Below are 26,337 nucleotides of genomic sequence, written 5' to 3'. Positions count from 1 at the left end.
GCTGATGTTTCTTTTGATTATAAAACAGTCTATTATTTAAAAACATGTCATCAACACACCAAAATTATTTGTAACATCTGGACAAAGCTGCAAACATTTATCAAATCTTTTCATTTGATTGTTCTTTCCAAGTGGGTTGGGTCACAGACCAATACTCTCCAGAAGCTCACTGTCCATGGACAGTCATGGCAGAACTCCACACTTCCCAGTTCCAACATTGCATGGAAAGCCAAGTCTCTCTGCTTTCACTTGCACCACACTTAGGTATCAGCAAGAGAACTCTTGGTCTCCACATACTCAAGTGCTGCTCTTTTAACAGCCAGGACACTTTCTGCTGTACCAAATTTATTCTCATAATCCAGGTAGCGTTTGAAGAAGAATTTCATCTTCTTCGGTGCCAAGCTCAGGTGTATGACCCTCTCAAAGATGTCTCTGAAAGAAACCAAAGTGATTAAAACGACTGTGTTTGTGACAGCACTCAATACAAGCCCTGTACCCTGTCTTTTAACAAACAGCAGAAAGTCAGGGGAAACATTCAGGGGAAATTGCTGTGAAATGCTGGTGCTTGAAGAAAGAGGCTCCTAACAATGGGCCAAAATATCTAAGTAGAAGCCTTCTACTTAATTGCAGAATGCTAAGGCTGCTGGTCAACTTAAACAAAGATCCAGACACTGCATTGGACCCTGCATTAAGTGGAAATTGCTTCCTTTTGTCACCTCTCAGGAAAAAAAAATGGAAAAAATCGTTTTTCCATTTTTAAGTTACAAGATACAAAGGTGGATTATTCAAGATTATTCTCACCCTTCAGATACAAGGCAATTCCTGAAGAGGGACAGGTGTACCTCAGTGCAAGGCCTCTAGTTTCTGTCATGCAGGCCACTACTTGCAAATCAGTCCCCCTCTGCCCTGTGGAACTCTTTAGGGTCTCCTCAGTCCCAGCAAGGATAAGCACTTCCACACACCCCAGTTTTGTGGGAAAATTAAAAAAAAAAAAAATTAAAAAAAAAAAATCCCTTTTGCAGTGCTGTGGAAGCCCTATACAACCCCACACTGCAGAGTACCTCTGCTCTTTTCAGGTTTCCTCTGCCCCTTCCCAGCCTGCTGCACCACAACTCACCGTACTTCCTTCTGGCTGCCATGCTTGATCATGATGTCCATGTAGATGGACCAAATGTCTGTCCGCTTAGGATAATTGCTGAGGGTGCTCTCAAAGAGAGCCTTGGCATGTTCTGTGTCCCCAGAATGGAACTCCAACTGTGCAAACCTTGAAATGACATCCACATCTGGAAAAAGTAATGACATGTTAGGGTAATGCAGCAACTCTCCTCCACATGATCAAACACAAGTGAGAATTACACAGGACAGGCACAGAGACAGCACCATCTCTACCCAGAGACAAAAGGCTCTGTTGTAAAGAGGTTCTGGACCAAGGTGGGATCAAAGTGGGAGACAGAAGGATCACAGCTCACTTCCCATTTCAGCTCTCTGTGGGAAAGAGAGGTTTGTTTTCATATTCATAATGTATCATGCAGCACCCATGGGCAGCCCCAGAAACCTGGGCTTAGACCAAGTGAACTTTTCTAGAGAGCTGTAAAACTAAAAGCTGTCTTTGCTTTTGTGCATCACAGCAAATTCTATTTGGTGCCTTTAGCAGAGGTGCATTTAGCAGTAACATCCAGCTTGAAAGTTCCCACCCCTGAGAGTCAGCTGACTGCACTCTTCACTTATTACAAATGCTGTCACATGCAGAGATATCAGAGAGCAGCCCATCCCCTGTCTACATTAAGGTCCACAATAATAATATCATAGTAATAAGGCTGGGGCAGAGAGAGCTTACGTTCTTTGGTGGGCAGAGCCTTGAGAGCACGCTCCAGAAGCCTGTGTGTAGCCTCAGCCTGGCCTTGCTTCAGGAGGAAAGAGGCGTACTTCAGCCACACGGATTTCTCCTGACGAAAACGCTTCAGCATTGTGTGGTATAATTCTTCTGCTTGCTGGAAGAACAGAGTTGGGTTACATCACACATTCATAACAAAGCCTTGTAGCTTTAAGACTCTTAATCTTATGCTGGGTATCTCTCAGCACTTAGGACATAAAAGCAAGCAGCAATGCATCCTTGCCCACTGTCAATCATAACCATTAATTCCAGTTAAGAACAGGACAGCCCCAAGATCTGACAGCTGAAAGGTTACACAGCCAGCATTTGCAATTTACTGGCACGCCTGAATGGGATACATGCCAGGGATCTGCTTGCACTATCTTACCTTATACTTCTCAGAACTGGCATAGATGTCACACAGATGCTGGAAGACTTTCAGAGGTTCATTGTATTGAACTGCTCTCTCAAAGACCTTCATCAGTGTCTCCTCACTACCATACATGTTCTCCAAGTTCAGCAGAGCTACCCAGACATTCAGCTTCTCCTGTTCTTCCCTTAAAGCAGAAGTGAAAGAGAATATTCAGCCTTTTGCCAGTCTTCACCAGGTTTTTGCAAACTACCCTACATGGACTCACTGACTTGTAGCAGGCCTCCAGGACAAGAAAAATGACATACTGCTCCCTGAAACACCGTTTTTGAAATAGAGCACAGCAGTTGATTCACACAACAGTTTTTTATCATTGTTGTTTGTAATTAAAAACCAGAAGGTTGAGTCTAGAAAGCACAATATAGTTAACCATGCAGTAGAGATGATTTAAGGTACAGCCCTATGGCAAAGGCAACAGGAGTTCCATGTTTTGATTCAAGGACATCACTGACAGCATTATGCTCTTCCAAATGCTTCTGACTATCTAGAAGAATGTCTGTGCACTCAGTGACACCTTCAGAAGCTCCTGAGCTCATGACCTGCAGCAGGTCAGCTGTGGGCCAGTGGTGGTGACTCAGGCCAGACCTTCAAAGGGCGAACTGACAGTCACTACCACTTAATCCTTCTGAGCTCACTACAACAGACTCTGTCACTCCACACACACAGACCCACACTGATTCTACCAGTGTTCTTCCACCACAACTACCCTGTCATGATTTATTCTTTGGGGCAAAGAAAAGCAGAGTTCCGTTATTACCTGAAACTGATTGTTTTAAGTGCTCTCTCTGCCACAGCTCTGGCCTTCTCAATCTCTGTAGCCTGGAGGTGGAAGGCCATGTACTGCAGCCAGAGGATGGAGCTGTTGGGACTGCCCAGCACCAGGCGGTCAAAGTCATCTGCCGACTGGGGCTGCCGACTTGGGTCCATTAGAGCTGCCTCTACTTTGCAAAGCTCCTTCTCCCTCTTCTGCTTCTCCAGGTCCTTCTCCTTCTTTGTTCGTTTCTTGAGCTGAAAGAGCAAAACAGAAGGACTTGAGGCAGGGCAGGCACTTCATGGGGGAATAGGCAGGTCCAGCTAAAGTACAGCCAGAACTCAGTATGTCCAAGGCTAAGCAATTTCCACAGGAAGAGATGAGGCCAACTGTTTAAAAGAGGATAAAAATTATACATAACCCCCACCCCTTCTTATATAGTTCACACCTCAAAGAAGAGCAGCAGAACAGGAAGTCCTTTTCTTTTTTGGATTAAATACATTGAGGGACCAAATACTCTGCTAGTCTGGCACCCTAACTGCACGATTCACACTTTGCCCTTTCATGTTATTCTTCCATCTTTATCCTCCAGCCCAGTACTCACCACCACCCTCCTGCACTCTGTAAAAATCCAACACAATTTCTCCCTATGTACATCTGGGGCGCGTTGCTGGACCACTAGGGTGACACAGGTCTAAATTTGGAATGCACAGTGCCATAGTTCTCTGCCTTGTTACCTCAGGCAATAAAGCATCAGCCTTTACAGAGGTGAGTTTTGAGGGACAGAGGAAATCCTGAAGAGCAAGCATGAAAGGAGTTCATGAGCTTGTTTCTGATTTTGCTAAATTGCTCTCACTGAAAAACCCTTCTAAAAGTTATAGCATAAAAAAGTTGGGTTTTGATGCTTTTTGGTGTTTTGCTAAATGACTATAACTTGGAAGGCTTTCCATTTCCAGGTTTTTCTGTAAATTTATGACACTCAGGAAAGTAAAAAAAAGAGCTGACATTAAATAAAAAAAAGTTTTATGTTCATGAAAACATTTGTTTGTCTCGAAATACTTATTTTTTAACATGTCAGCATGAGAAAACCTGTTTTTCATGCAGCCATGCTAAAATTGGACCATTTCTCCCCTGCTTCAGAAGAATCTGCTACTAAAGTCAGTGTTCAAAATAGCTGAACAAGTTCTGTGTCAGCTGTCAAAGATGTTCCCTTGGGTTAAAAGGCTTTGCTACAGGGCAGACAGACATGCAAATACCAACACATCACATTACAGCCACTGTGTGGTGTCGCCGGTGCAGGCAATACAATTACACTGTACCTTGGACCGCATATCCTCCTCCTCCTCGCTCTCTGAGCTCTCTTCCTTCTGATCCAGCACAGGTATATCCATCGCATTGTCTTCATCCCAGGTGAAGCCCATGGAAACTTGCAGCCTGGGAGCTTCACCAGGCTTCCCTACCTGTTCAGAGGAAGACAGAAAATGCCCTGGATTTTAAGTTTTTTAACTTAAATCAGACAACTGCTCTTTGCTTGTGGCATCTCTCCGTTTGGTACCACTGGCTTCTTGTACTTGCAAACAGCCCATCAGCAAAAACATTAACTCTGTGACCAGCTTTGTCGTAATTTAAATTCCATCCACCTCAAGCCATTTTCAGATGACACAAACACCACCTTGTCACTCCTATCTGCAGCAGTAATACTTATTCTCTTAAAGTTAAACTGACGCATATCAGTAGGGCTAGAAGGCCATTTCAGGCTCAGGTTCATCTCCAAACTTCTCACCTTAGATTTCATTTTAGCTGCCTCTTCCTCCTGGTCCTCCTCTTCCTCCTCACGGTAATACACCTCAATTCCACTGTCATTTTCATCTGCTGGGCAGATCTTCCTCTTCTTTGGCTTTGCCTCCTGCAACAAGTGGAAATGAGTGGACGGTGGAGGACAACAACTGTGACAACCTTAAAGGCAATTCTGATTACAAGTAAAAAGCCTGACAGCAGAGAGGGCAACGCCCTGGCACAGCATCCCCCACTACTCTCAACTAACAGAGACAGTGGAGAATAAACCCACACTCACCTACACAGAGTGCAAAGACTAAAGGGACTGGAAATACAACTGGTACCTCAGTTAGCTCCCACCCAAATTTAATCTTTTTTTTCCTAGTCTGTATAATTTCTCATCTTTCTGGGATGAGACTGGGATCTTCCCAGTCACTTCAGTATTTGACCCAACAAAATCCTTTAGCATATCCTGTGCAACCACACCCATACCTGACCACTTTCATAGTTTCCTCTTCTCCTTTTTGTCTTCAGCTTAGGCTCTTCTCTTTTTCCCTCATCATTTGCCTCTCTTTTCTCTTCCTCTGTTCCATACTGTGGTAGGCCTAGGGATTCAGGCAAGACACTTGGCATCCCAGTGTCCTCAGGCAGGAGAGAGAGCTCAATATGTTCTTCTTTTCTATTCACCCTGTGGTGCATCACCAGGAGTAGGAGGACAGAAGAATAAGAAAAAAATCAGAACATTTACAATGACTGCAAGGATCTCAACTTCTTTCAAACTTTCCTGTCTTTTATCCTTCCTCTTTCCATCCTCTCCTCTCTTCTAATTCATAGTCCCTTTTAAAGAACATTGGACCTACCCAAGCACTTTGGCAGTGAGCAGTTTTCCTTCAGGCAGGTACTTTTCATATAAGGAATGGTTCTGTACAAAGTATTGGGAAACATTCTGGAACAGGATTCGGCCCAGGAGAGAACTGGACAATCTGAGAAGAGGAAGAAAACCAAAAATAAGTATTCTACAGCAGGAAGAAAGAAAAATAAAATGCATTTGTAGCATCACCAGTTCCATAACTAACTTTCACTACTTTAATTTCACAGGGTCAAGATAGTAGCCATGACATCTTGATTCCCAAGAATAAATTCATTTTGTGACCGCACATTATGCCAGAGACCATCCCCAAACAAGATTCAACAATCATGGAATCAAAATAAGTTTTCCAAGACACATCACTTGCCAGAATAATTTTCCCAGGCTACTCACCCAAAGAATACACCTGATGGAGTGATTGATTTGACATAGCCTCTCACTAGCTGGCCTTTTTTAACATCCTTAATACTTGTTATTTCAATATCCTCTACTTTGCTTTTTATCTTTGGATTTAGTCTAAAAGAAAAGAGAGATTAGAAGTTAAAGCACTCATCTGAATAATTCAAATTCTGCTCTGGATAGCAGAAAATAGATCAGTACTAACAACAGCTAGTACTCTCTGGAAAACATATTGGATCAGAGACACCCTTCAGTTTATTGAAATGTACTAATGGACTGCCTGCATCTCTGCCAAGCTCTACATAGCATTAGGGAATACACATGCTGCTGCAAACAAAGGCAAACACATCAGCCTGGCTTTCGCTGACACTAAGAAAATGAGGAGAGTAAAATGCTGTCTGAAATTTTGCACAGCATTTGCTTGGTGTTTTCCCCACTTATTTCTAAGATACTTAACTCCACACTTTTGTTCCATACAGAAGACAAAGCAAGAGGCTCAGTTTTAAGAGACATTTAGGAGTAAGTCTATTATTTAATCAGAACTGTTAAAATGCAGCTGAACATTGAAACATAATATTTGTATTGCAAATTGAGTGGTAGAACTTCCTTCCCAAATAAGCAAACAAAAAAGATAAGGCAGGCCTAGAAACTATGACAAACAGAAATTAAATCTGAACCCACTTGAGCAGCTTTATGTTAAGTGTCAGACACTTCAATGTTTGCTGATACACAGGAAAAAAAAAAAAATCTTTCTGAAACAGGAACAAGTATCACCCATTACAAAAATGCATTCCTTGTTCTTTTAACGTCTCCCTGATCTTCCCAAACAACAACTGTATTTCATGATCATTTTTTTTCACTAGGAGATCAACAGACTAGAGGGATGACACATACCGAGATTGCCGGAGAGATAACTGGATTTTATCATTCTCATTGGAGAGGATGTAACACCTGCATGGCAGAGGATGGGGAGAAAACAGAAAGCTTTTTTACATGCTAAAAAAGCAACAGGTAGAAAATAAATACTTGCACTAGCAGAAAAAGAAACAAAGCCTGCAGTTCCTTGGAGCACTTTCTGTTTAATACAAACCAGCATGACACAATAATTCATAAAACTAGACAAAGGACTTTTGAAACATGTCTACCTGATTTGCTCAGTCTCTACTGCCAGCACAAAAGAGTAAAAGATTGTTTTATCTGAAATCATTTGGCCTGTTGCACTCTACAACATTCATTTGCTTGTGCATTACAAATATAAAAATGACACAATTGCCAAACAGCCCACAGAACCACTATAGAGCTGGGACACTGGCTACCCTTAGCCCCATCAGCACCTTAGCTAACAGAGTAGCTACTCTCAAAAAGACAGTCCATGAAGGCAGCTGAAAAGGGGCTTCTTCATAAATGGAAAATACAAGACTTTCACTCAGTCATATATAAGGGAAGTCAGCATCACTCCTTAGCCACAGACTGACCTTATAGGCTGGCACTACCTCAAGGCAGTGACATTTCTAAGCCTTGCAGCTTGGAGGAACAAGGAAGACAACTACTGACCTGACAATCTTGCCAACTTCGAAGTTCCCCAGAGGATCCTCTGTGTAAGTATCATTCAGGTGAAAGATGCTGACTTTGCCAGTCTTCCCACCTGGCAGTGCAATGGTCAAACCAATGTGTGGAGTCACCTTTGTTACCTTGCCTACAGAGATGGTGTCCGGCTCCAGTGAGTGAATTCCTGGAAAAGGTGAAGGAAAAGGGCTTCATAATACTTGAAAATATGAAGCAAGAGGTAGTAAGTTAGCGTAGCTGATTTTACTTGCCTAGTCACATATCAAACCCACAAACTTTTGGTAAGGTGCAGTCTGTACAATCTCTGTTCTATGCCATGTTTGCCTTGGTAGCCCAGACAAGGCCCCTTAGTTGCACAATTCCAAGATCCAGAATAACTGACAAATGTACCACCTCATGTCTGAGATTAACAGGGAATATGTTCAGAAGGGCACAAAGAAGGGCTTTGGTTTGAGACGCTAGGAAAGTGATTCTTTATTCTAGAGGTCTGACCTCACTTGTCTTAGATGCTGCTACCCCTAGGTCAGGGGTTAGTTCTGTTCTACAGGGAGGTACAGCTTGGCTCTGGAGTGTAACATCTTCACCTGAGGGGTCAATGAAGACCCAACTCTGAGTAAAGCATAAAGCATGTGGTGGGGTCCTGCTGTTAAGGCTCCACAATACCTGTAAGTGACAAGCAGAGGTTTGTTTCAGAGGCATCTGTTCCAGTCACTGTAGCTGATATTGCCTGGCCATTTTTAAAGCTCTTTTCTGGATGTTTTAAGACCTGAAATAAAAGACATGTTTACACTTATTTCCAGAAAAGGAGCTTTGCACAACTCTGACTAGTGTTTCCCCTATGAACCTTTACACTTTCTATAAACATCTTTGATGTGCTGTTGACTCATAGCTCAGCACTGCTTCAATGGCTCTGCCATCCTGAGCCAAACTAGCTACAGGCACAGCACTTGCTTGTTAGGGGCAGCAACGCCTAAAGGGCAGAGCACCGGGTTATGAGTTCACATGGATATTAGAAGTGTTTGCAGTCATTACTTGTGGCCAAGCATAAGGAAAAAAAGTCTGTGTAGCTCACCAGTAACAGCCTCTTACCTTGGTGTTCAGAGACAACAGCAGGTGAGGAACTCTTCCTCGAATGTCGGGGGCGACTTCTACCTCCAGCCAGTTTTTGAGCATGTTATACTAAAAAGACACCAAATAGCCAGAGAAGACAGCATGACACCTTGGGGAAATAAAAATCTTCCCTGGCAAAAATTTTTCACTACTTTTTAAGGCTAAAAAGAACTAGTCCAGCCTTGGCTTCTGCACCAAGCAAAAATAGTGGCTTGGATTCTGTTCTTACAAGCATAACACTGCTGTGGTTCACAGGCAAATGCACACAGGGGATCAGCAACAAGTGTTCTTTGTGTTGGTGGCATACTCAAAGGCCATTTTACTAGAGCCTGCTGGCAACAAACAGGCATGTCAAAGAGGACAGGTCACCCTGACTATTTTTGTTTCCTTTCTCTACTTTCCCCGTAAGATGCTGCAGTTTCCATGGACCACTCTGACAGTTAATGAAGACCACAGTCTTCGGTATTTAGGTCTGAGCTAAGGCTCCTCAAGGTCACACCCACTTGCTGCCTCCCCCAGCAAACCACTTAAGAAGACTTTGACCTCACCTTCTTTACAAAACAGGTAACTGTCTGCCCAACATTGTAGAGTCCAAGTTTATTGAGGGAACTTTCTTCTTTAAGGTTCAGCAATGCTGTGAATTCTCCTTCTTTTTCACTGTTTGCAAAAGAAGAAAGAGGACATCAGTAAAACAGCTTTGGTTCTAATGATGAAGATGGAAGTTAAAAACCCAGGGGAATGTGCTGAGCTAGTACTACTGTGACAATGTCTTTCACCCCTCCACAGCTGCATTTTTTCTGTTGGGAATGAATTCTTCCCTGATCATAAGAGGAAATCTTTCTGACAGGAGTAGGCAAGACAGAGTTCAGATTGGAAGAACCTGATGCCAAAAGGACATTCAAAGGAAATCATGTGCTAGGAGAGCACTGTGATATTTAACACAGCTACAGGGCCCAGATTAGTGTGAAAGAGAGAGGAAGAGGCCTTTCCCCACTGCATACATGTGGAGGTCCTTGCTCATAGCCAGCCCCTTCATGAATGAGAGGTACAAAGGATGGGATATCCAAGGATCCAAGGTCTTTAAAGCATGTGCAGACACCACAGAGGCCAACACTTACCTTGGTCGAATGCTGAGCTCTGGAATGGATTGTGTGAAGTGTGGATGGGTGATTGGCAGGCACCTAAAGAAGAGGTAAAGAATCAAAGTTTCTCATGATCTCCCCAGGCCCCAGTCACCCACATTTAATGCCTCTGCAAAAAACCAATGTGCAAGCCCTCTAAAACTACCAGAGCCTTCCAGTTCCAGTTCTTCCTATCACTATTTCAGTAGTAATTTAGTTAACCAAAATACCCCAGCAAATTTAGTCCCTGGGGCCTGTATTTAAGCTTCCACTGGATCTTAAGAGTTTAGACATCTTTTTTTCTTGCAATCTGTACTCAAGATAAATACAGCAACACAGGCAGAAAGCTAACTTACTGAAAGCTGGATCTGGGATAGAATATAATACAATAGCAGATTTCCTCAGACTTCAACTACTCCAGCAAAGGCAGCTATAACAGCACCTGCCGACAGAGGGCCTAAATGACCTGAATTGAAACACAGACTGTTTCATCCTTTGCGTTCCTCCAGAAGAAATACCACGATCACGTTTTCCCACCTGTAAGTATTCACATCTCTGCCTCCAATGACTCGAGCGGTCACTTTCTGTCCGGTTTTCAGAGTAGAAGTTGGAAAAGAGCCTATGGGCACTTCGTCCAGAATCCGGGATGCATGGATCGAACCTGTCAGCTTGTCATCAATAGCAACAGTGACGTGGGTCGGTTTGACGGATTTAACGGTACCAGTAACAACATCCCCCGGCGAGAGCGAGTGCTTCACAGCAGGAAGCATCTCCTCTAATACGGTCTCTGACTCGTTCCGCATCCTTACAAAAACATTCTTCTTGGCTGGGCCTTGTACTGCTAACAAGACCCCATGGTTGTTCTCCTTCACTGCTTTCAAGGTCACAGAGATTGTCTGTCCCACCCTCAGCTTTTCCGAGTCGAAGCGGAAGGTGTCGTTGAAGTGGCAGGCGATGGGGACAGCTGCCAGCTGGCCTGTTCCCGGCAGAGATGCGATGGCAAAGTGCTCTGTGATGTGCTGCACCACCACAGAGTGCTGGGAGTTCTCTCGGAGCCGCTAGACAGAAATGGACAGAGTGACTTCTCCTGCTGAGATTTTGATTCTCTCCACTCTACCTCCCACAGTTCTAAAAGAGGAAACAGGCCCCCTTGAAATTTATTAATCACCTACAGTTTTCCAGACAAGCAGAAACACACAAACCCAAAAACTGAACGCATACTCACTTGCTTGGGTCTTTGCTTTAACAGTTCTTCCCGAAGAGAAACATGTACCTCAGATGTGAGGGCATCCACATGAAGTACAAATGCCTTCCTCTTCTCACCAGGAGAAATATTTTTGTCTGCAAATGAGAATAAGAAGATTATGTCCTGATGACAATGAAGAATTCTGAGCAACTGTGATAGCGGAACATGACAAACATGAAAGGTTTAATTCCTGAAGACCAAAGACTGCTTAATTACTAAGTAATTTTTAGTAAAATTACTAAATTACTACCAAATTAGTACCAAATATACAATAAGTCTATTTAAGAACAGTTTCTTCCAATGTTACTGGAAATGAGAAAAAAAAGGAGACCTTTGTATTTGGAAAAAGCCTGATCTTTCTTGGAAAAAGTTGATTTTATGTAGACACGATTCTTAAAAAATTGAAGACAAGGCTGACTAGAAACAAGGTCAAGATAATACAGGTTTTGAAAAAGATTTTCCTAACATTTGCACAAAACTATCATCAGTCTATCAGTCGCTAAGGAAAAAAAAAATCTTCTGAAACAGAAGTGCTGGGGTTTTTACTTCTGCTGAAGTTAGAGGTTTATCTTGCTTTCACTGGTTTATTCATTACTTCAGCAAGTATATGTTTGGTTTTGCACAATATGACATCTTTTCGTTTTGGAATTGGAAAATTATGGTCCTGTTTTAATGTTATTGATTTTTCAAGAAAAATTGACAGCAATTTCAAGTAGATATTCCATGGAGTATGCTCTTTCTGAAGGAAGAAGGAAAAAACCAAGAAAGCTGGAGTTTGTACTCATACTTCTCTATATACAGTATGGTTCAACTACGGATCTCTGAGCACAAACTAGATGCCCAAAATACAAGACAGGATTAACAGAGGCACAGGGAAGTTTATATCATATTTTCTGAATCACACAAATGGGCTAGCAAGACATTGGGAAACTTAACTACTCTTCAAGGCCATCCCTACTCTGATCAGACTTCCCCCTATTAGCTCCTCATCAGCAGAATCCATTTTGGGAGAGGTTTCAAAGTACAAGACTGAAAACTGACACAAGCAAAGGAAAGATCCTCACCTCCCAAATGGTAGCGGGTGGCAGTTATAGTCAAGCCTTTGACAGAGCTGCCACTGAACAGTGCTGAGCCATCCTCCCTCACATCCTGCACGACCAGATGCACCCTCTTCCCAGGCACCAACTCACAAATGCTGGGCTTTCCTAAATAAAGGGAAGAAAAAGCAGGAAATCAATTTTACTGATGCTGTTTCATTGCAAAACAAAGACAAGCCTTCACATTTACTCAGTGGCACATGAAGCATTCATCTGCCTTCATAAGGGAAAACAAAGCCTAGGCTCCTGAATCCGCAGAAATACTAAGAGTTAATCAAAGTAAAAACCCTTCTGTGACATTAAGGACCTCATAATTTTAGAGAGAATAGTTTCCAATCTTATATGAACACTGGCACCCAGCACTGCATATGGAAAAAAAGTGAAAGCAAAACAGATTAACACTAGAAGCACAAAACAGACCTGTCACTTCACAACTACAGGAAACAAACATTAAAAAGTACTGGATATAAGAAGAATCTAAAAAGACAAAGTCAGAATTTAATAAAAACACCAGAAAAACAGCATGTGAAAAAATCCATGCTGGAAGACCTGTAATGCATGTAGGTAAATCTATTTGAACAAACTCATTCTCATGTGAGTACTGTGTTTTGGTTATCACAAGCACTTCACCCAAAATCAATGCAAGAGGCTTCGTAGACTTCAATGAAAAGAGCTGTTTCTTTGGCTTGTTCCAGCTCTACCTACAAAAAGCCTCTTGTCAGTGGCAGACACTGCACACACAACCTTTTTCTTAAGTAAGATACTTCAGGAAGTGAAGCCTTTGCTTGAACTGAACTTTCACTCAAATGTTTTTCTTTTCTTGTTCCTCTAGAGCACTTTTTTTTTTTTTTTTTACTTGATACCCTTTAGCAGAACATTTACAGTCTTTTACCTCTTCTCAACAATTCCTTGATTTCTTTCAGCTCCTTGAAATATTGATTCAGGAGGGCAACACTATCTGCAGCAGAATCTCCTGAGCTGCACTCAGACACCTTCAGATTGAGGAGCACACGCTGCTTCTCCTCATCAATGCTCATCACCTTTGCAATCACAGTCTGTCCCACCACAAAGTGGTCTTTGGTGTCTGTCACAAACTTGTCACTCATGCTCTGTGCAAAGGAAACAGAGAGCAAGGTTACTGAGCACAGCTGGTACCGATCAACCACCCACAGAGCTGTTCAGAAGGGTTTGAGTTATGACTTCATGTAAATGCATAAGAGAAATTAACGAAGACGAAGAAAAACCCATCAATTAAAAGTAATTACTGAGGTCACATGAAATCCTTGTTGAAGCTTAAGCTCACTTGAATGAAGTGCTTCACTTCATTCTGGAAGTGATTTAAAAGGCAAACCTAAACCCTTTTACCCTGCAGCAGGAAGCTGTGCAAATTCAGGGCCTGCAGCCCAGCTGCTCCCTCCTTGTTATTGTAGCTTTGCTAAAACTATGTTTCAAGCAGCCTGATCACACACATGCTGCTTACTGAAGTGGAGGCACTGCTTACCACTTTAGGTGCCAGTCCTGTCACACCAAAAGGGAACTCCACAAACACTCCAAAGGGCATCACATTCCTCACATAACCGGTCAACAGCATGCCAGGCTGGATCTCAGAGAAGCTTCTCACAACTTGCTCCTCCTGTACAGCAGAAATCACTGAAGACTTTCTACTCAAGATCTGAACAACCAGTTAAGAAAAATGGGAAAAGATGAATGAAAGCAGCACGATGCCAACAAAATCTCTCAGTGCTGCATTGGGCTAAAGCACTTACTGCAAGTTAGAGTACAGGAGCTCTAAATGCTGTAATTCCAATTTCTGTCCTGATCTTCCTACACAAAAATTTAGCAACTCCTGTCTCTTAAATTGCTCAGCATTAAAGATACATGCTCCACAGTAGCAGAAATATCAGCTTCCTAATAATACAGTTCAGATTTTTGATATAAAAACACCAAAAATTTTCCTAAGGTTGTGATAGGTTTAACTGCCCAGAAGTTGGTTGGGAAAACAAGTCAGCTCACAACCTAGTTCTGAGGAGATTCTAGCCCCAGCTGAGCCTCACTTCTAGCACAAGTTATTCTGCCCCTTTGAAGTATCATTAGCATGATAGGCACTTCCACTTCAACTAACTACAGTAATCTTACGTTTGTTGCAGATACTCCAAAATCTTGAGAGTTACCTCCTTTCCCCACACTTTGCGTGCCTGTTTGAGGCAGAAAAGGATACAATGTGCTCTCCCTTGTCACTTAGATACATAACTCTGGGCAGGACATCTCCCTCTTGAAGAAAGTGCCACTGGAGCTTGGAGGTAGCAATGAAGTCAGAGAGGTGCAGCATGGGGATCCAGGCTACCACATTGTCTCCATCTTCTAAGATGGAAACTTCTAACCCATTATCTTTCTTCTTCAAGATTTTCACATCAACTATCTGAAAAGAGAATAAGTACAGTGATATAAAATTCCAAGTGTTTTTGAAGTCATCTCCTTTGAAGCACAGGGGATGTGATGGGCTGCAGGGGATCTGACGTTGCCTCCCAGCTATACATGAAAAACTCATCAACAGGGCTGAGCTAAAAAGCATGCCAATGCTGCAGGTAAAATAAAAACTAATTCTCAGCTCCCTGAGAAATAAAGAGCTGGAAACATTCTCTTGGTTGCGACTTTTCATTTGAAGGGCGAAGGGAATAATTTAATCAAGATTAGAGCTGTCCTGATCCTGCATTAGAAATATCTGCAGGGAGTTGGAAACTGTTTATTGCAAAAACAGGGAAACATTTCAAAACATTTCTCTAAAGATTTTTTTTTTCTCCCCGAGAGCAAAAGCAGCTGTTTTTGGAGCAAGAAAATCAGCAGCATCCAGAAAATAAAAAAAGACTTCATGTAGGAGTAGGAGCACTGATTGGTACCTCCAGAAGGACTCTCTGGGGACTCCTTTATCCTGACCTCTGATAACTGAGGTATCGTTTTTGATCCAGGAGGTCAAACACACAGTAAAAAATGCACATTTAATGCTAGTTCCTTATCACCAGCAGGTTTCTTGAAGCAAAGTTGTTCAAAGTATACCAAATCATATGGAAAATGAGTAGGAAAAGGCTAAAAAGGAATCAGCCATTGAATTCAATACCTCTCCTATCTGGTATTTCACTTCCTGTTTCTCCTTTGGAGTACATTTCCATTTGTCCTCAGGGCCAGGTTTGCTTGATAATCTGAAGGACAGCAAGAGTCTTTCCTGCTGAGGCTCACATTTTAAGACCATTACTTTAAGAACCTGCAGGAAAAAAAAAAGAAGTATAAAACACAAGTTAAGTTCAGCTGACACTCCTCCTCAGTTTGCTACCACCTACAGAACAAGACAGGGACATACATACACAGTACACTTTTCTCTCACACCTGAGGATAGCAGACCAGTGGCAAAAACTTAACAAGTTCAACCACAGACAAATGTCCTTCCAATCACACAGATGTAAAATAGAAATACATAATCATTAAATGAGCTTGTGAAGGTATGTAGCAGGTCTATAGCACGGTTGAGAATAAAATCTAGATCTCCAGATCTGCAGTCAGAAATTCTGACTAGAAAATTACCTTTCTCCTAAACCAGCCAACAAATAACAATATTAAAGACAAAGAAAATCACCAGAAAAAATAATGAAGACAGCTGAGATCTCTGTAATTTTGCCCACAACAAAAACCAGAACTGTGAATAACACAGTTTCTAAAGTGCCTGTAATTTGAAACAAACAGGATAACCAGAGTAACACTGAGGCAGAAAACATCATCCTTCTGATTCTGTAGGTAAGAGAGGTACATTAATTACCTGGCCTTCAAAGAAGACTTTATCTGGACAAGATATGGGTTCTGAGCCCAGCTCATTCTTGGGTACCAAACCTTTGACATCATTGTAGAACTTAACAATGCAGCCAAACTCCCTTGCACACACTACAAAGCCATGTGTGATCAGGCCTGGTTTTGCATCTTCATAATTTGAGAGGACTGGAAGCTTTGATTGGACAAGACTTTTCTTTAGAGTAAGGATTAGCTTCTTTCCTCCAGGACTGCACTCCAGCACCTACAAGAATGGAGTATAGAGGTTCAAAAAGCATGTCTGCCCTTGCCTGATCAATCCAGCTGCTAAATACTCAGAAGAGAAGAGTGTAAAGCAGCTGAAGATTCTGTCTTGCAGCTCTCACCCGACACTTGACTTCATCTCCTATGTTGTACTTCTTCTCAGGCTGCTTCAGGATCACATCAGAGAGATGGAGGGATGGCACAAGTCCTCTAATCCCATCAGCTACTTTCACTTGCATCCCAATGGGTTTTAGAGAGACCACTTTGCCCTAGAACCCAAAATAGGGTAAAGAATTGGTAAAGTGAGCATGAAAAGCAGACTGTGGACAGGTAGGAAACAGCCAACACACTACAATACCTACAACACCAAATCTAATCACATTTTTATAAAAAAGTAATCTTAGAGCAAACTACACTGCACCCAACTAATCTGACCCTTTAACTTTTATAATCTTCATAAGGTTGTTGTACACCTCTTTTCTTTTAAGCATAGACTACTTCTGCAAAATCCTTATTGATGCCAGCAAACTAGAATTGTTTCCAGAGACATACCCAATACAGCCATGATTCAGACATAACAGTCATAATGAGTAACTTTCTGCCCATCAGCTCAATGTGATTGTTCATACATGAACTTTTACTTTGACTGCAAGGCAAATTTTAGTTTCTCTCAATCAAGTCTTTCTAAAAATGTATTCATGACCACAAATAAATGACTGACCATAGATAAAGTCTGATTGCCTTCGACATACCATGAATAAAAACATGAACAAAATGGGAAGTGTTGCATTCCATTAATCAAGCACTGCAAGACAAGGTTTTTTCTCATTTTCATCTCACTAGTCTAGATCAGAAGTTAGACACACATAATGGCAGAAGGAGTGCACAAAGGCAAGATCACTGTTTTAAGTATAATATGCTCAGATCTTTCAGAAGCTCACCTGCACCACATCACCCGTGTGGATATCCTGGTATTGCAGAAACTGTGCTTCAATAATCTGACTAGAGAAGAAACACAAAGAGAAGACCAGTCAGTCACCTCGAAGGAAATCCAGGATAAGACAAGACAGTCCCATCTCTGACTTGTCCCAAATATCCATTATTCCACACACTCCCCAGTGTTCTACAACTCCAGAGCTGTGTTTTACTCCAAGTGACAAATCTCTCAAAACAGCTCTTAGGACATAAAGTTCAGAGAGGTTCACCAGGCTCCATTCCAGGTGACAGTCACAGTTATGGCCTCATTAAAGGAGAACTCATTATCTGATTTGCTTAAAGCCACGAAGTTAGAAGCGCTAAGAGGGACTTTATAATACAAATGAGCTGCAAGATCAAGGCTCGATTTCCTGCTGAGCCATGGTCTTCTGACACATGGCAGAAGTAATTTAGCCTCCTTGTGCCTCAGTTCACCAACAATACTGATGGTCCCAATTCCACAGAGTACAGAGAATATGTGCAGGATGTCCAGACATCGTGATGTGCCACAACATAGATACAAGTCAAAAAACCCAGAATGGCAAGTTCCAGTCCAGCAAAGCAGTGTAGTATTTTCCACTCTCAAACACCTTTCCAATTCTTCTACCAGTCTTCTGGAAGAGTCTATCATACTCACTGTTTCAGAGATACAATACACATCTCATCCATCAAGCTGTAGTCAATGATCCGACATTTATGTTTGCAACCTTCCTTAAATGCCCCAGGTTTAAAGGATTTTCTGGTTTTTGAAAGATGCTTCGACTAGAAAAAAAGGAATTATAAGTGAATGTTTGGAAAGCGGAAGCACTGATATGGGCCTTAGGCTGAAGTGAGCATCTGACAAATCTGTTCCTCTAACATTCTCTCTGTGCAGGTTTCACCAGCTCTTCTTGCACAACAACTCTCCTACATTTCAATTCAGACAAGGGGATGTATCATTTGACAAACACCTTGCATGCTGTCTTAATTTTATTGTATTGTCTCACAAAGAAGATAAAGGCAAAAAATAAAACCTTCTCCTAGCTCCCTTTCCCAGCAAGCTAAGATAGATATGGAGGACTTGCCCCACCAGCCTGGCACTTACCCGTGCAAATGCAAGAGTGCCATCATCAAGCTCAAAGATGGCCCCAAACTGCTTGTAGAAGGTTTTCACCGTGGCCTCCTCCAGCACTGCTCCCATGCGCTGGGCAGGGAGCTGGCATGGGGCTCCCCCGGGGTGCAGGAAGGGCGGGCGCAGCGTGAGCCGCACCGCCCTCGATGTGGGGTGTACAGACAGCACACAGGCCTTCACCTGGGAACACAGGGGGCTTGTTAAACAAGAGGACAAAAGGCACCTCACTCATGCTTGCAGACATTCTGCTTGGTACCTGAACTCTCTGTCCATGTACAAGCACTTCCAGTGCTGCTACTAAGACATTGCTTGCTTCTAACAGCTTCACCAAGGAGGGGTTTTTGCTTTTGTCTGTTGTTTACGGACTAGGCTGGTATCAATGCAGGGAGGGGAACATGACCACACAAGTCATCCCTTGCAGCCCTTGCAAATCTCCAGGCTTCCAAAATAAGTCCTTCAGGAATGGCTTTGTTCTTTATAGCTTTAAAGCAGCCAATTCAAGTAAATTCAAGTAAAAGAAATGAAAGAAGCTTTCAGCCTTAAAATATCAGAGATAATTCCACAGGAATGTTGGAGAAGGTAAGAGATGTCGTAAGCAACATAGCAACTCCAGGCATCCTCCATCCTCCTTACCACTTGATCTGGAGAATAGCTCATGGATTTCTCTGGGTCCATGTGCATGAAATCCACAATGCCAGTAAAATAAGACAGAAATGTCAGTTTCATCCCAAGTGGGGCCACCTAGGAAGGGAAATGAAAAGATGAAAAAAAAATTTTGACACTCAGTTTTCATGCAGCACAGAGAGCAATTCACACATTTCAAAAAAGGGCACTGTCAGTGTTAATCAACAAGCACATCACAAGAGACAGAAAAAACTGCTAACAGTTCTGCTTTGCACACTGTTGAAAAAAACAATCCTTCAGTTTTTTGATAAAGCTGTGTGTAGTCTGAGGACTACTGCTATCCTGTTGAATACTTCAGCAGTAAAGGCCAGAAAGCACAAAATTAATCCTGTTCTGCTTCAAATTCCATCACCAGCTTCAGCCTTTACACTCAGGGCATCACAACCAGAACTGAGATCAGACCTCATGTAATGGTGGTGGATGGGAGTGTCTGGCAGATTATGTTTGCTACTGCTAAGTAATTGAGACCAATCAAAAATTTTCAGGGCATAAACTCTCATCTCTGCTTCACCTGTTTCCTGCCTTCAACAACACCCAGAAGAAACCAACCCAACAAAAGAAACCTAAACCAGAGCTTACCTTCTGTACTCGAGCTTTCACCACCAGCCCTGGCAATAAATTAGAGAGTGTCCAGTTCTGTCGCTCTGTGGCAATGGACGCAGCCACCTCCGATCGATCAATGGACAAACAGACCACCCTGCCCTCATTCTTCACTTCCACAATGAGGCAGTTCAGGTTCTGGCCTATTTTCAAGTCAGGCCCTACAAAGATGAGTCACAGCATAAAACCTCTACCAGGAGCACTCAGTATTTCCTCCCACTTTTTCCAAAGCTTTTACAGAGTTTCCTCTCAATCTAAGTGAAGTTTGCTGCCAGCAGGGATTTGGAACACAGTCTGTCAGATCACAGGCTGAAACACAAAGACTTGTTGCAGACCAGCCACAAAACTGCTGTTTGCAGCAACCTGCAAAGATTCCACTTTGACCCAATCCCACCAAGGTGCACTAATACCACAGATAAAATAAACTAATCCCTGTCATTCTCCACCTCCATTTTAACCCATCAGAACCTCCTGCACTACTTCTTACCCTTCTTGACTGCTTTGATGTAATTTTTGGCTTTCTCATGAGGCAGGAAAGCATGAGTTCCAGTGACACCAATATCTATGAGGTAGCCATGGTCTTCCACACTCAACACAGAGCCAGAGAGCAGCTGTTGAGAGGAAAGCATTTCAACTCAGTAACGTAATGAAACAGCTGTGTCTCAAAAGAATGAACATATGGCAAGAGATTCTCCATCCAAGTACTCCCTTGTTTTGTACAGATAGAGAACTGAGCTTTTCAGAGCAGTAACAAGAACACTACATTATTCTTATCACACAGCTCAGCTAACAGTGAGGTCTGAACTCTACTTTTATTTAGCTATGCACACAAGGAGCTCACAAACTAGTAGGAAAAGAATAGTGATGCTCAAATATAGCAGGTGCATAAAATCATACAGCTGTAAACACAAAACATAAACAACCAAGCACCTCTGCAAGCCATGTTATATGTTACTCTCTGTAAAAATTAACAAAGAAACCTACTCAGAAAAAAATAATTAAATAATTTTGCAACACTGAAACAGAAAAAAGTGAATTAATTTAATGAATGACAACCTGGAGACAAGAACTAAACCGAACCTCTCCTCACAGGTCTCTTCCATGGTGGGAGCAGCTCCACATTCTGTTCTGATCCCATGTAAGGACAAACTGAAATGCAAGAGCCCAGAGAGGCTGTGACAGACCCAGGAAACTTACCATGCCCACTGCTAGCGTTGTAGAGTTCAGGCCCTTGTTGACCTTCTTGGGGTCAATCGATAACTTGACACTGCGACGTCCATCATCACTTTTCTCAACGCTGGTCACTATGCACCTGACCAGTGTCCCTGGAGAAAACAGTTCTGGGAGCGAATTCAAGTCCTGCCCAGCAACATGACCAACAGAGAAACATACAATTTTCACAATATTAAATTATATAAGGCTAGACTATGTTACTGAAACAGAGTTTGAAACCAAAATCCCATAGGAAAGTCCTGCTTCTCTGTCAACACTACAGTAACAGGCAGGAAATCCCACAAACACCAGGATCTCAAGAGAGGAAGGGATGACACTATGTCATGTCAGCAAGACTGAGGGGCTTTGCTTCAAAACACTGTGTGGAGTCAGGAGACTGCAGCTGAGGAAACATCTACAGAGCCAACAGTGACCCTAACCTAGCCTCCCCCTTCAGCAGGGAAAAACACCACCAGCAAAGGGGTGGTGCTAATCCCACATTCCACAACACCCTGTGAAAACTTAGGCACCACTGACCCCAGAGAGGCAGGGTAACTGATTATTTAATTTTATTTTTTCCTAGCAGTCAGCTGTTACCAGGAAATTGCAAAATTTGCTTGGAAAATCCAGTTCCAAACCAAGGTTAGTCAATGTCAAGCTCCTAAGCAAGACCTCAGGACTGATTTTGAGGTACTAAGAACACTCTCTAGCTCCAAGCACAAATCACAGCCCCAGTGCCAGGTCTCACCTCCAGGAGTTCTCCTTGGGCCACCTGCTTGGTCAGCAGTTTGCTGTAGGCATCGCTGATCTGCGTGACCGGCACAAATCCGGAGAGGCCGTTGGGCAAACTGATGGCGAGGTCGTAGTCATTGACCTCTTTTATACAGCCAAGGAGCAGCATTCCCTCACTGAGTGCCTGGGAAAGCAGGAAAAACAGAATACTACAGATATCTTGGCAAGTCAATGATAACAGGGGGATAAACAGTTAAGTTTTGTACTGGATCACAGATATATTTGGCAGGTTTAGGGAGGAAAAACATGCCATTTTTATGTAGCCCGGAAAATAGAGGCACACAAAATCAAACATTTATGCACAAACCTCAATTGTGAGTGGTCCAATATTCATAATATTGTCTTTAACAGCAGCTGTTTTGTCTGCCTTGAATCTTTTCTGCTTTCCTTGATCCTTCTGGCTCCTTTTTCTTTTCTGGGATTTTTCTTCATGTTGAACCTAAAGCAGATTAAAAGCACAGAAAGTTAAAAAATGAAAGTGGATAAAGAAACAAACTTTGCACTATGGCAGAACTCTGCTGACATGAATAAAATACTGATTTGGACAAAAAAAAGAGAACCATCTTGCTAACTGTTGTCTGTCTACATGCAAGTCTTCCAAAGTATCTCCTTTAGAAGGAGAGGCTGATCATTTATAAAGCTGAATCTTGGGAATGAAAAGAGTAGTGCAAGAGATCTGCACCACACTCTACTAACAAAGACAACTTAGCCTCTGTCCAGTAACACCAGCCTCACCATACAGCATTTTGGGATAAGATGCTCATGGAAAGTTTAAAAGCTACAGCCTGATCAATAATTTTGACTGAGCTTTCTCAGTTGTCATATTCAAGATGTACCAGATATCAGGGATCTTTCAGAGATCAGGAGGATGGTGGATGTCAGCAGACATCTATTTTTGAGTTCCTTCTGCAGTTTACTGTAGAAGTAACAGGTAGAAAAGGTTGCAATCAAATTCTGACAGTGTAAGAGCTCTGAGAAGTTAATCAAGAACATGCAAACAACATACATCAAACAAATTGTCTCGCTCTAACTTTGGTTTGGGTGTTTTTCCCTCTGCAGGTTTCTTCTGGATGCCCCCTCGAGGAAAGTTTTCTTCCATGGATGCCATCCTTGCACTGCTCTGGGTCAAATGACAAAGCAGAAATTAAATATACATTTATAGTGCTTGTTCCTCACAAATACTGAAGTGAACTGTCCCCAAAATAAGAAAGACTTTGAATGGCTGCTCTAGTTAGTCAGTGACAAAACAGAAACTCACATCCACATGGATTTAACATTTGACTAGAATGAAGTGTTGCAATAGTCCATCTAATTAGGCACATTCATAACACTTTTTATTACTGCACAGTTTCAATGAAGTATTACAGTATTAATTTTTAAGGCACTTAGATACACCACATATATATTCATAAAACTGCTTTAACCATATGTTTCCTAAACCAGCCTTTATTATATTCAGTGGCTGAATTTACCAGTTTCAGTAATCAAAGAGAAAGCTGTGAACAAAACACTACATAAGCTTGGTCTTCATTTTTACTTTTTGAGTGCTACCTATGATTAATTTAACTTGTTACTTCTTTATCTAAGCCATAAGTATAAGTATATAAAATAAGTGTTTAACCTTACTATTTCAATCAATAAAAAACACCTTGCTTATTAGGCAACAACTCACTTGTTACTACTACTAATAGATAATAATAAATAAAAGTAGTTGCTACTACTGCATTATCAATGCTTATTGCTCTCATACTATTACTAATACCATTGCTTATTATTAGCCAACAGTTCTACAAAAAATAGTGCTGAAACCCTATGTTGTCAAACTTGAGGCAACCTGTTAGACACACAAAACTTATTTAAATGGGAAGCACACGATACAGCGAAAGCCCATCAAGGCACGCTTCACCTCAGGGCTCGCTAAGGAACACAGACACCTCCTGTGGCCGGCAACCGAGCCGGCTCCGCTGGAGCGGGCAGGGCTGGGATCTTACCTGCCCGGGGCCGCGGCCAGGGGGAAGAGCGGGATCTGGAGCGTTCCCGGGAGCGGGATGGGGCCGGTTCCCAGGATGGAGTCAGTTCCCGGGAGCGGGATGGGGCCGGTTCCCAGGATGGGGCCGGTTCCCAGGATGGGGCCGGTTCCCAGGATGGGGCCGGTTCCCAGGATGGAGTCAGTTCCCAGGAGCGGGATGGGGCCGGTTCCCAGGATGGGGCCGGTTCCCAGGATGGGGCCGGTTCCCAGGATGGAGTCAGTTCCCAGGAGCGGGGGCGCACGCGGCGCCGGGCGGAAGCGGCGCGTGAGGCGCGGGGAAAGGGAGGCCGGAAGTGCTGGAGCTGCTCCTCCTCCTCCCGGCGGGAAGAGGGCGGGGCCAGGCCGCGCCCCGGGGGCCGCAGCCAATCGGCGCGGGCAGGGGCTGCGCGCGGCGCCCGCGGCCGCCATCTTGTGGGAGGGCAGAGGCGAAGGGCAGAGCGCGGCGGAGACGGGGCGGCCGAGGTACAGCGGGGCGGCCCAGGCAGGGCCGGGTCTCGGGCCGGAGCTGGGTCTTGTTCCTGCCGGGTGGGAGGGCGGCTCTCCGCAGCGCCTGGGCACCCGCGACATTCAGCCGCGGCGTCGCTCCCTCCAAATGCCTCCGCGTCCCTTCCCCGGCCCGACGCGAGCGCGGGGTCGCGGGTGTAGCCGGGCAAGGGCACCGAGCTCCTCCGGAAAACAGGACTCGTGTTGTCACGGGGCGCTTTCCCGTCCCCGGAAGGGTGCCTCGGCTCTTGCCCAGGCTTTTGCATCGGTCAGGCACGGGAAAAGATGACCTTGGCTTATAAGTCTTTGCCAACCGCGTGTGGCACACATTTAGAGGGGCCGTTTCATTAAGTTTTTTAACAATTGCACAGTCAGCCGAGCTAACGCTTGCCTGGTTATACGCCAGAGTTAACGCTGCTGGATTGGGTTAGATAAGCGATAGATGACACATAGGAGCTGTGTTAGTGACCGCAGCACCTGCAGTGCAGTTTCGTGTGTCTGCTACAGGGGCACCGGGGGCTGCAGCACCTGCCGGGTTGAGGAACTCTGTCGGCTGTGGGATGCCTTAGGAGGGAGGCAGAAGACAACAAATGTTTGTTCTAAATATAACATCCTCTTCAGAAAAATATATCTATCTCTAAACATTAAAAAACCACTCTGCTTTTATTATGCAGTGAACCCTTTGTTAGCTTATCTGCTCCCATCACCTGTTTTGTTCTTCGAGAGAAAATGCTCTAGATGTGCCTACTTCTTATGTATATCCACTACTTGTCAAATGTCCTGAAAGCAGATTTAGGAGTAGACAATGGAATTATGAAGCTCAGTGTAGAGATTAGTTTAATTTTCCTATTGATCCTATCCAAGTGACTTTAAATTAATTAACTGTCCTGTACTGTTTGTTAGGACAAGCAGCCATGGCTGGCCATGACTCGGGATCTCAACACCAGTTCACTGGATTTCAGAAGTACTTCAATTCCTATACCATCATAGGCAGGAGAAATGTATGTATTATGTACATTGTTTTGTAGTCTTGTATAATGGTGTCTTCTGGGGCTTAGATGGAAACTGAATTTAACTTTTCTGTTTTCCAGTATGTGATAGCAACGTACGCAGGTGTTGCACTCCTTGTCTTGTATTTCAAGTTTAGGCCTAAGAAGCAAACTGCTGTGACAGCTAAGTAAAAGGTAAGTGGATGATGTTCCTCCAGGACCAAAATGTTTCAGTGCCAGCTCAGAAAGCGGTGACAAAGGACTAGTTGCCAACAATACAGTGTAATGAGAGAAACACAGGCATGTGGACTTGTCTTTACCATTTTAAACTTCAAATAATCTATAGCATCAGCTATTTGGGGATATTCTGAATGAAGTGGGTTATTAAAGGGAGTGCAGAAAGTATGGGATACAATATTGTTGTTCTTCTGACGTGGTAAATGGGACTGGGGGTGGAATGCAGGGAGGGGGGAACAGAAGGATGTTGCAGCAAGATACATTAAGCTTTGCCTACAAATATTAGGTGCTTCTGGTCTGCCCTTTTGCTGTAATATAGGGATAACTTGCTTTGTAGGTTACTGAAATAATGAAGTAGTGCTTAAGGACTTATTTCTTGGCTGTATTAGAATTCCAAGTAGAGATTAATGCAATCTGTTAAAACCTTCATTTGAACAGAGTAAAGGAGCACCATATGATGGAAATGTGTGTTGCACATGATTATTCAAGGCCCATGCAGAAGTGACTGGACTTGTATAGCAACAACCAAGTGTTACAAAATTTTGGATTCACTTTCAAATAAAGAATTTTCACCAAAATGGCATTTTGGCAAAACCTATCGGCTGTCCTCATAGCCTGAAGAAAGGCATATAAACCAATAAGCTTTAGCATTGTTGTTGTGTGTTAAGGGGACATCAGTCAGTTCTTCCTGGCTGTGCTGAAATCTGGCTGCTTGTAGCTAAAATAGTTTGGGCTTGGGGCAGGGGGATGGATGCTCAGTTAATATGAATTAACAAGAATTACTATGTTTGACCTTTCTTCTCTTGGCAGGTTCCTGGCATGTCTGAACCTCCAGTCTGTGTCAATGTAATTAATGCAAGCTGATGACCTGTTGTGGCTAATAAAATATAAATAATTACATGTTTTATTGGAAGTATGAAATGGTCCAA

General features: G+C 43.0%; 2 protein-coding genes across 4 annotated transcripts; one reads left to right on the top strand and one right to left on the bottom strand.

Moving 5' to 3' along the window:
* Positions 1-7: 7 nt before the first annotated feature.
* On the bottom strand, positions 8-23,942 carry PDCD11 (programmed cell death 11). 2 transcript variants are annotated; one of them, XM_058841356.1, is made up of 36 exons: positions 23,662-23,942; positions 22,677-22,790; positions 21,978-22,109; positions 21,627-21,794; positions 20,864-21,025; positions 20,154-20,277; positions 19,646-19,827; positions 19,016-19,123; positions 18,356-18,562; positions 17,909-18,033; positions 17,238-17,298; positions 16,419-16,565; positions 16,046-16,297; positions 15,353-15,496; positions 14,456-14,656; positions 13,739-13,909; positions 13,130-13,346; positions 12,205-12,345; positions 11,120-11,235; positions 10,432-10,952; positions 9,892-9,954; positions 9,322-9,430; positions 8,753-8,842; positions 8,327-8,429; positions 7,652-7,829; positions 6,992-7,048; positions 6,092-6,214; positions 5,691-5,813; positions 5,323-5,518; positions 4,838-4,960; positions 4,374-4,514; positions 3,061-3,311; positions 2,262-2,430; positions 1,838-1,991; positions 1,118-1,283; positions 8-432 (listed from the first exon to the last, which is right to left on the bottom strand). In XM_058841356.1, exons 2-36 carry the CDS (start codon positions 22,776-22,778, stop codon positions 261-263), a joined length of 5,499 nt encoding a protein of 1,832 aa, XP_058697339.1. In that variant the 5' UTR covers positions 22,779-22,790; positions 23,662-23,942; the 3' UTR covers positions 8-260. The 2 variants fall into 2 exon arrangements, with proteins under 2 accessions (XP_058697339.1, XP_058697340.1); XM_058841357.1 differs by having other exon boundaries at positions 22,677-22,785.
* A 93-nt stretch (positions 23,943-24,035) lies between these two features.
* On the top strand, positions 24,036-26,308 carry ATP5MK (ATP synthase membrane subunit k). Of its 2 annotated transcripts, none has more exons than XM_058840751.1 (4): positions 24,036-24,161; positions 25,086-25,183; positions 25,274-25,366; positions 26,219-26,308. In XM_058840751.1, the coding sequence occupies exons 2-3, from the start codon at positions 25,097-25,099 to the stop codon at positions 25,361-25,363; spliced, it is 177 nt and encodes a 58-aa protein (XP_058696734.1). In that variant the 5' UTR covers positions 24,036-24,161; positions 25,086-25,096; the 3' UTR covers positions 25,364-25,366; positions 26,219-26,308. The 2 variants fall into 2 exon arrangements, with proteins under 2 accessions (XP_058696734.1, XP_058696736.1); XM_058840753.1 differs by having other exon boundaries at positions 25,847-26,308.
* Positions 26,309-26,337: the final 29 nt, after the last annotated feature.

This window comes from Poecile atricapillus, chromosome 6, assembly GCF_030490865.1.
Source record: "Poecile atricapillus isolate bPoeAtr1 chromosome 6, bPoeAtr1.hap1, whole genome shotgun sequence".
NCBI lineage: Eukaryota > Metazoa > Chordata > Aves > Passeriformes > Paridae > Poecile > Poecile atricapillus.
This window is presented reverse-complemented; position numbering and strand designations above follow the sequence as displayed.

Coding starts and splice junctions, on each gene's coding strand:
- PDCD11 (XM_058841356.1), bottom strand. CDS start 22,778: ATGGCATCCATGGAAGAAAACTTTCCTCGAGGGGGCATCCAGAAGAAA. Junction 19,828..20,153: donor CATCAAAGCAGTCAAGAAGG/GTAAGAAGTAGT, acceptor TCATCTTTGTAG/GGCCTGACTTGAAAATAGGC. Junction 1,992..2,261: donor CCAGTTCTGAGAAGTATAAG/GTAAGATAGTGC, acceptor CTGTTCTTCCAG/CAAGCAGAAGAATTATACCA.
- ATP5MK (XM_058840751.1), top strand. CDS start 25,097: ATGGCTGGCCATGACTCGGGATCTCAACACCAGTTCACTGGATTTCAG. Junction 25,184..25,273: donor CCATCATAGGCAGGAGAAAT/GTATGTATTATG, acceptor TCTGTTTTCCAG/TATGTGATAGCAACGTACGC.